This window comes from Somniosus microcephalus, chromosome 2 (assembly GCF_052327205.1).
Source record: "Somniosus microcephalus isolate GS21.2 chromosome 2, FLI_Smic_1.0, whole genome shotgun sequence".
In the NCBI taxonomy this organism is placed as follows: domain Eukaryota; kingdom Metazoa; phylum Chordata; class Chondrichthyes; order Squaliformes; family Somniosidae; genus Somniosus; species Somniosus microcephalus.
This window is the reverse complement of record NC_140988.1, coordinates 114,451,432-114,461,471: the sequence shown is the minus strand read 5'-3', so window position 1 is coordinate 114,461,471 and position 10,040 is coordinate 114,451,432. Positions and strand designations below refer to the sequence as shown.

General features: G+C 42.7%; 1 protein-coding gene across 2 annotated transcripts in view; it reads right to left on the bottom strand.

Moving 5' to 3' along the window:
• Positions 1–3,032: 3,032 nt before the first annotated feature.
• The window catches only part of tll1 (tolloid-like 1), a 414,199-nt gene continuing 407,191 nt past the window's right edge, over positions 3,033–10,040 (bottom strand). For both annotated transcript variants that reach the window (XM_085962033.1, XM_085962042.1), the window contains one exon: positions 3,033–5,044. In XM_085962033.1, the coding sequence (XP_085818159.1) occupies positions 4,910–5,044 (135 nt within the window). In that variant the 3' untranslated portion in view covers positions 3,033–4,909. The remainder of the gene's footprint in view (positions 5,045–10,040) is intronic.

Genomic DNA, 10,040 nt, shown 5'->3' with positions numbered 1-10,040 from the left:
ATCCAGCTTTCCCACAACTGGCGGCGGCAGTCGAGCCCCAGACCCCCGCTAAGTCAAGGAATTCAGATACGGAGCAGGGGGAGCCAGAAACCTCGATCTAACGGCAGAAATCAGCAGCCGTTTTGTTAGGTTTCTTCCCCTAGCATTTTTTTTAAACAGCCAGGCTGTGGAAAGAGTCTCTGTAGCTTAGCAACAGCTTCAGAGATGCTTCCAAGGCAAGGCCCGAGTGTTTACAAGCTGTTGCTAAGCAACAGTGTTTGTTGTCAGATACGGAGATGAAAACCTTCTGAAATCCGAAAAATTCTGAAAACCGAAACACAGCTGGTCCCAAGGTTTTCGGATAAAGGATAGTCTACCTGTATTCTACAAATGCAAGCACTTTATTTTGTTGCCTGTTTCTGTTATCACACAATTGATGTCATCCTTATGTCACAATGGGGTGAGGGTGAAGGTCAATCAGCAGGCTCACTGAAGAAGCTATGAACAGTGTTAATTATATCACATAAGCATTGAGGAAGGGATGCATTGATACTGGACACTACAGCCTGGGAATAAAAGATAGTATTACACTTGCATTTATTTTAGGAAACAAAAAAGCTGGCTTAGTTATTTTGTCCATTGCAAGTGAAAATCATTTTGAAAATAGCATTTAAAAAGGAGATGCACACAGATGCCTCTTGATTTGGAACATAAGAAATAGGAGTAGGCCATACAGCCCCTTGAGCCTGTCCCGCCATTCAATAAGATCAGGGGTGAACTTCGACATCAACTCCACTTTCCCGCCAGATCCCCACATCCCTCGATTCCTAGTGCCCAAAAATCGATCTTAGTCTTGAATATACTCATCGACTGAGCAGCCACAGCCCTCGGAGGTAGAGAATTCCAAAGATTCACCACCCTCTGATGAAGAAATTTCTCCTCATCTCAGTCCTAAATGGTCAACTCTTATCCTGAGACTATGCCCCCTAGTTCTAGACTCTCCAGCCAGGGGAAACAGCCTCTCAGCATTTACCCTGTCAAGCCCTCGAAGAATTTTATACATTTCAATGAGATACCTCATTCTTTGAAATTCTAGAGAATATAGGCCCATTCTATTCAATCTCTCCTCATAGGATATCCCAGGAGTCAATCTAAACCTTTGTTGCACCCCCTCTAAAGCAAGTATATCTCTCCTTAGGTAAGGAGACCAAAACTGAACACAGTATTCCAAGTGTAGTCTCACCAAAACCCTTATAATTGCAGCAAGACTTCCTTACTCTTCTACTCCAACCCCATTGCAATAAAGGCTAACATACTATTTGTCTTCCTAATTGCTTGCTGTACCTGCATTTTAACTTTGTGATTCATGTACAAGGACACCCAAATCTCTCTGTATACCAGCATTTACTAGTCTCTCACCTTTTAAAAAAATTCTGCTTTTCTATTCCTACCAAAGTGGATAATTTCACATTTTACCACAGAATACTCCATCTGCCACCTTCTTGCCCAATCACTTTACTGGTCTATATTCCCTTGCAGCCTCTAAGAGTCCTCCTCACATCTTACTTTCCCACCTAGCTTTGTATCATCAGCAAAGTCGGATATATTACACTCAGTCCCTTCATCTAAGTCATTGATATAGATTGTAAATAGCTGAGGCCCAAGCACTGATCCCTGCGGCACTCCACTAGTTACACCCTAACATCCCAAAAATTACCCATTTATTCCTACTCTGTTTTCTGTCCATTAACCAATCCTCAATACATGGTTATATACTGCCCCCAATCCCATGAGCCTTAATTTTGTGCAACAACCTCTTGTGTGGCACCTTATCGAATGCCTTCAGAAAATCCAAATCTACTACCATTGGTTCCCCCTTATCTACCCTGCTAGTTACACCCTCAAAAAACTCTAATAGATTTGTCAAACATGATTTTCCTTTCCTAAAACCACATTGCCTAACCATAGTGATTTTCCAAGTGCCCTGTTACCATGTTCTTGATAATAGATTCTAGCATTTTCACTACTACTGATGTCTGGGTAACTGGCCTATAGACCAGTTTTCTCTCTCCCTCCTTTCTTGAATAGCGGGGGTTACATCTGCTACATTCCAATCCATGGGGACTGTTCTAGAATCTAGGGAATTCTGGAAGATCAAAACCAATGCATCCACTATCTCTGTAGCCACCGCTTTTAAAACCCTAGGATGTAGGCCAACTCAATTTTGGGGTTCAGGGTATTTGTCAGCTTTTAGTCCCATTAATTTCTTCAGTACTTTTTCCTTTACTAATATTAATTACTTTCTAATTAATTACTTTCTTCGAGACAAACATTTATAAAGGGAAGCATTTTCAAAGCAATATACTCCCCTCTTTCAATTAGGACACTGAAGTATTTTTTAAAAACTCTCCCACCAGCTAGGACAAACCTTTTGGTTTCTTCTTGCAGCTTCTCCTGATGGTGAGTGATAGGGTCCACAGGACCAGTTGGAATCAACATCCTTTTCCGTGCTGGATGCTGATTCAAAGCTGCCAGTGATGAAAGTTGGGGCTATATTTTGAAGATATGACCAGTGCCTTAATACAAGAATTTGTTCCTGTAATTTTCTCTCACTCTCCTGAAGTACTGACTCAAGCTATGGTCCAGTTCTATCTAATAGCTTACTCATATTGCCATTCTTCATATGTGAGTAGTGGTAGGTTATTAGATAGAGTGTATCACAGGTGAACCACACTTGGAGTCCAGGAATTTTATGCAAATGTGTCACATAACCAACCATTCTTCACCCAGAGCTATCCTAAACTTGAAAAAAATAATTGGGTTTTAAAATTACGATGCTATAGAAAATGCTGTTACACAGGATAAATTATGAATAGACATTCATTTAATGTTTGTAAAAACATATTTATTAGTGCTAGTTATGTTTTTATGGACTTAGGATATAATACAGATACAAATAGATTAATTAGTGCTAACTTAAGTAGCAATCTACTGTGTGAAAAACATTGCAAAGTAAAATTTCTTGCAATTAGTTTTGATTTTACTCCTGAACCTTGACCTGAAAGAACCTTTAATGAGAAGCCACAATGTTCTGGTTACAAACAACAGCAAAGAATAAACAAAAAGAACAAATAAGCTACAGCAAAACAGGTTCAAGTGGAACTTGGCACATACTGTAACAATTTCACCATTCAGCCATAAAACAAAAGTTACACCTTGCCTTATAACACCTTTTTAAATTAACACATAATAATGCATATATGTCGTAACTAAATGCCCAATATTATGGTTCTCTTGGTGGAACATAAAAAGAATGGTTAGACATTAAACCACCAGTCTAGAAACAGGTTACTCAACATTTCTGTACATCAGATATGTTAAAACATTTCATTCTTGTATTACTTTTAAACAGGTCGACAGTATGGACCTTTTTTACATGACAAAAATGATAAGAAAAAATGTTCAAATTGTCAAATTATTTTGAAACAAGTAGTCTAAAGCTTTGTTTTACAGAAAGAATTGTTTGTTATGTGCAAGGATTTACAATGAATCATTCTAAGGCATTAATTGTTTCAGTCTCCACAGGACTAGTGCTTTTATGGCATGATGACTTCATCTTATGTTCAAGCTGATATTTGTCTTTGTCCTTCTGCTTATGCCTGAAATAGTTTTGACAATCATACAAGGTTCTAAAGATTGTTGGCTCATAAACCCAAAATGCTTCTGAACGTGGAGTAGCACCATAAGAAATCTGCTTTACATTACATTTTTGGTGGCCTTTTTCATCCTTCCAGGGGTGTAATTCTTCTCTTCAGCTTTGGTTCATCCACAGTTTTAAGAAGACATTCAAGTATTCTGAAAAGTTGAACTTGAATAGTGGGAATATGGTTTACATATTTCACCTTTGTATTTTGTTCCTCCCACTGTAGCACTTAAAATTATCACAAGTTTAATTATCGTTTTTTTCAGCACACAGAATGGCTATAAGGGTATTGTTAAGGAATTGTAGTTAGCAATTTTTCCTTTTAAAATTCTGTGGCCATTTTGCTCACTCTATTGTAGAAACACTATGTTTATCTGGTTATCTATTAATTTAATTTTCATACACATACAATTCATATGCCTACAACTTCAGATGATTTACATAATACAGTCCAGAGACACATACAATAGCTACAGCCTGAAAACAGGCCTCTTGATATCATTCTAAGTGCAAACTACCAACACATATTTAAAAAAACTATCCTGGCACATTCCGATAGCAAAATATAGAAAATGCTATCAGGATTTTCAATGCTCTTAAAACCTGTTTTTGGTAATGAAGGAATTCACAGTTTGCTACAGTGCTCATCTGCATGAAGTCCTGTATCTGAGAGACACGAGAGATAATACAGTCACCAGCAAAGACATCCAGCTGGAAAAAAACTTACAAAACCCCATAAATTATGCAGTAAGTGGTTTGTCTTTATATTATTGAACCACATATTGAAAAGTGAACAGTACATTAGTACATCTTTCCTCCTTTTATTATCTTTGCCTGTCTGACAAAAGAAATCTGCGAATGATACTCTGAGAAGCTAGTTATGGTCTGATGTAGGCTCATTCCTATGGATATTGCAGGTGGCCGAGAGGAACAACAGTCTGCGGAGGGCTATTTCCACTGAGTGAAACTCTGTAGCCATTAGTGACAAAAGCCGATACAGCACACGCAAACCTTTCTAATCATCCTGCAGGAATGTAGTGTCCTGTCACTGCAGTTTCATTCCCAGACTAACTGTTAGCCTGCTCTTCGAGTTTTGACTGAAAATTCCACCGGAACACTTCACGCAGTCAACTCAACAACTCGCTGCACTGTCATTATAAAATAGTTCAGGTTATTTTTGCTTTCGTAAAAAAAAAAAGGAAAAGGAAACAGTGTTGAGGATCCAGGTTACTTTTTGGTGTGGAGGGCATCCTGGAATTTTGTACTTGTATATCGTATATGGAATCCCTTTTTGTTAATTGTGTCATCGGTGTGGAAATGAAGTAAAATGGCATTTCCAGCTGAATAAATTTCTTCAGGTGGCTGTAAAAAATGAAGACAAAGTAATAATATGAATTATTTAATAAAAGACAAATGGGCCTATAAAACACATGACAATAACTTGCATTTATGTAGTGCCTTTAAAATAATAAAACCTCCCAAGGCACTGCATAGGAGCATAATCAGGCAAAAATTGACACCAGACAAGGTGGTGACAATAGGAGGGGTAACTTACAGCTTGGTCAAAGACGCAAGTTTTAAGGAGCATCTTACAGGAGGAAAGAGGTGGAGACACAGAGGTTTAGGGAAGGAATTCCAGAGCTTAGGGCCTGAATGGCTGAAGGCACGGCCACCAATGATGGAGCGAAGGGAGTGGGGATGCGTAAGAGGCCAGAATTGGAGCAACATAAAGTTCTCGAAGAGTTTTAGGGCTGGAGAAGGTTACAGAGAAATCAAGGCATTGGTGGACTGGGAGCCAACGTGAGCACAGTGAACACAGGGTCGTGGTGCAGGTTAGGACGTTGATAGCAGAAATTTGGATGTGCTTAAGTTTATGGAAAGTGGAAGATGAAAGGCCAGTCAGGAAAGTATTGGAATAGTTGAGTCTGGAGGTAACAAAGGCATGGATAAGGGTTTCAGCAGCAGACGGGCTGAGGCAATGGCAGAGACTGACGATGTTACGGAGGTGGAAGTAGGTGGTGTTTGTGATGAAGAGGATATGGGGCCAGAAACTCAAATTCAGCATCGCCGAGGTTGTGAACAGTCCGGTTCAGCCCGATACACTGGCCAGGAAGGGGGATGGAATCCGTGGTGAAGGAGCAGAATTTGTGGCAGTAGCTGCAGACAATGGCTTCTGTCTTCCCAATGTTTACTGTCTTCCCAATGTTTAATTGGAGAAATTACGCCTAATCCAGGACTGGAGGTCCAACAAGCAAGTCAGCAATACAGAGGCAGTGGAGAGGGTTGAGAGAGGTGATGGCAAGATAGATCTGGGTGTCATCAGCATGCATGTGAAACCTGATGATGTGTCATTGGATGATTTCGGTAAGGGGCAGCATGTCAATGTGAAATAGAAGGAGGCCATGGGGGAATGAAGAGAAACCATTGCAGGAAATTCTCTGGCTACGACTGGATAAATAAGCATAGAACCAGGCGAGTGCAGTCCCACTCAGCTGGACAACGGAGAAGAGGCGTTGGAGGAGGATGGCGTGGTCAACCATGTCAAAGGCTTCAGAGAGATCAAGAAGGATGAGGTGGGATAGTTTACCATGGTCACAGTCACAGAGAATGTAATTTGTGACTTTGATTAGGGCCGTTTCAATGCTATGGCAGGGCCGGAAACCTAATTGAAGGGGTTCACACATGGAAGTTCACAGATTGGAGGTGACAACATGCTCAAGGATTAAATAAATCAATTAATATCAACTAAACTTGCAATTATATATTGCACCTTTAAATGGAGAAAATATCCCAACGCACTACATGGAGGTGTAAGGATAAACAGACACCAAGAAAAAGAGGGAAAAATTAGGATGGGTGACCAAAAGCTTGGTCAAAGAGATGGGTTTTAAGTAGGGTCATAAAGGAGGAGGGGGAGGTGGACAGCCTTAGGGATGAAAATTCCAAAAGGTGTGCCTAGGCAGCTGAAAGCACAGCATCAAACGGTAGGGTGAAGGGGGGATGCAGAAGAGGCATGGAGAGTCCAAGAAATGGAGAAATTGGGGGAGGTTACAGAGATAGGGAGGTATGAGGCTCTGGAGGGATTTAAACACAAGGATGAGAACTTTTAAGTTTTATAAGATCAGCATTATGTGATACTTTTCAAAATTAGATTATACAGAATATAATGAAAGTATGATTTTTTATGATTCAACTGTATCACAAAGGATTGAATGAGCTTTATCTGCAGGTTTCCATGGTAACTGTAAAAATTGTGGTCTCAGGAATTATGTTCCCATAAATGAAAGAGGGTACAGTAGTGTATATTGTTACTGGACTAATAATCCAGAACGCGATGGCAGTTTGAGAATTTGAATACAGTTAAAAAATCTGGTACCAGTACCATGAAGTGACCATGAAGCTGTTGGATTGTTGTAAAACACAAGTGTCCTTTAAGGAAGGAAACCTACCATCTTTACTCAGTCTGACCTATATGTGACTCCAATCTCACACCGACAGGGATGACTCCTAATCGCCCTTTGGAGTGGCCTCACAAGCCGCTCAGTTGTATCAAACTGCTACAAAGAATAATAAAACTGGATGGACCACTCAGCTGTGACTTAGCCATCAAATTATGACATGATGAAGCCACAATCAATCCTGCAAAGTCCACCTCAATAACATCTGGGGACTGGTGCCAAAGTTGGGAGAGCTGTCTCATAGACTAGGCAAGCAACTACCTGACATAGTAATACTCTCAGAATCATACCTTTCAGCCAATGTCCCAGACTCAGCCATCACCATCCCTGGGTATGTCCTGTCCCACCACATGACAGACCCACTGGAGGTGGGGGCACAATGGTATACAGTCAGGAGGGAATGGCCCTGGGAGTCCACAACATTGACTTCGGACCCCATGAAGTCTCATGGCATCAGGTTAAACATGAGCAAGGAAACCTCCCATTGATTACCACCTATCACCCTCCCTCAGCTGATGAATCAGTATGCTTCCATGTTGAACACCACCTGGAGGAACCAGGAGGATAGGAAGGGCACAGAATGTACTCTGGCTGGGAGACATCAAGAGTGCCTCGCTAGTACCTCCACTGACCTAGCTGGCTGCGTCCTGAAGGACATAGCTGCCAGACTAAGCTTGATGAGAAAACCAACACAAGGGAATAACTTACTTGACCTCATCCTCACCAATCTACCCCATCAGAGATGCATCAATGCATGATGGTATTGGTAAGTGGGATAGATTAACAGATATAGCAGCTCAAAACTGGGCATCAATGATGCAACGTGGGCCATCAGCAGCAGCAGAATTGTATTCCACCACAGTTTGTAATTTCATGGCCTGGCATATTCCTCAGTCCTCCATCACTGTCAAACCGGATGACAAACCCTAGTTCAATAAGCAGAGAATATGCTGGGAGCAGCACCAGGCGTAACTGAAAATAAAGTGCCAACCTGGTGAAGCTACAACAAAGAACTCCATGCATGCTAAAAAGCGGAAGCAGCATGATATAGACAGAGCTAAGCGATCCCACAACCAACAGATCAAGTCAAAGCTCTGCAGTCCTGCCACATCCAATCGCGAATGGTGGTGAACAATTAGGCAATTAACAGGGGGAGGTGGCTCCATGAACATCCCCATCCTCAATGATGGCGGACCCCAGCAATTGAGTGCAAAAAAGACAAATGTTTGCAAACATCTTCAGCCAGAGTGATGAGTGGTTGCTCCTTCTCTGCCTCCTATGATGCCCACACTATGACAGATACCAGGCTTCAGCCCATTTGTTTCATTCCATATCAAGAAATGGCTGAGTGCAATGGATACAGCAAAGGTGATCAGTCTTGACAACATCCCAGCTGTAGAGCTAAAGACCTGTGCTGCAGAACGAGCTGCACCTCTAATCAAGTTGTTCCAGTACAGTTACAACATGGGCATCTACCCGACAATGTGGAAAGTTGCCATGGGTATGTTTTGTCCACAAAAAGCAGGACAAATCTAACCCAGGAAGATGGTTGTGGTTGTTGGAGGTCAATCATCACAGCCCCAGGACATCGCTGCAGAAGTTCTTCAGGGCAGCATCCTAGACCCAACTAGCTTCAATTGCTTCATCAATTATAAGGACAGAAGTGGGGCTGTCTGCTGAGGATTCCACAATATGCAGCTCCATTCACAATTCCTCAGATAATGAAGGCGTCCGTGCCCACATGCAGCAAGACTTGCACATGTAGCCTTGGGCTGATAAGCGGCAAGTACCATTCGCTCCAAACAAGTGCCAGGCAATGGCCATCTCCAACACAAGAGAGTCTAACCACCACCCCTTGACGTTCAATCGCATTACCATCGTCAAATCCCCCACCATCAACATCCTGGGGGGTCACCATTGACCAGAAACTCAAATGCACCATTCACATAAATGCCATAGCTACTAGAGCAGACCAGAGGCTGGGTATTCTGCAGTGAGTGGCTCGCCTCTCCACCACCTAGAAAACACAAGTCTGGAGTGTGATGGAATACTCTCCACTTGCCTAGCACTCAAGAAGCTTAACACTATCTGTTGTGTATGTACCTTTAAGAGAATAACTGGTCTCAGACTGCAGTACCGGCAGTGACCACCCCTGTATAAAAGGCGCTAGTGAGCCTCTGTAGTTTCAATTTCCCGATTGACTCCTTTCAGTAAAGACTTGTTTTGTTCAACTCCTGCTGTCCGTGTCTCAATCATTCACGGACATAATACTGGCGACGAGCAGATACGAACCTACCTACAGTCTGCACCACCTCCTGGGATCCATTCCTGCAGCGAAGTGAGCAGAGGTCGAGGCCAGAAGGAAGAAAGCAGTAGAAACGGGCGTCGACTGTGGGCATCCGCCCCTGTGTTAGCGGAGTTGAAGATTGCTGGAGAAGCTGTCGAAAGCGGGGCCTGGTTCCTGTCGACGGTGCTTCAGCTAATCGGGCTGGTGGCAGGTAGTACACTGATCCTTCCTGGGCTGCGGCGTTCGCGAACTCGAGCGGGTGGCTTGCAACGGGGCCGAGCAGCGTTGTCGGGAAGAGGAGAGAGAGGGTGGAGCACACAGGGCGCGGCCAGTGCTACGAAGCCGGGCTGCGTATAGACCCGAGAAGAGGGAGGCAAGAGTCCCACAAGGTTGTTCCACGACGGGAAAATAATAAAAAAAAGAAATATTAAACGCGCAAGAAACTGCGAGGAGCTGCAGGTTGCAACGGGAACCGTGGAAAGCAGCGCTAGCAACAGCGGGGAAGAAGGCAAAGCGCGGGAGGCACCATCTTAATCAGTGGGGAAGAAGGCAAAGCGCGGGAGGCGCCATTTTGTTAAATCGGGGAAGAAGGCAAAGCGCGGGAGGCACCATT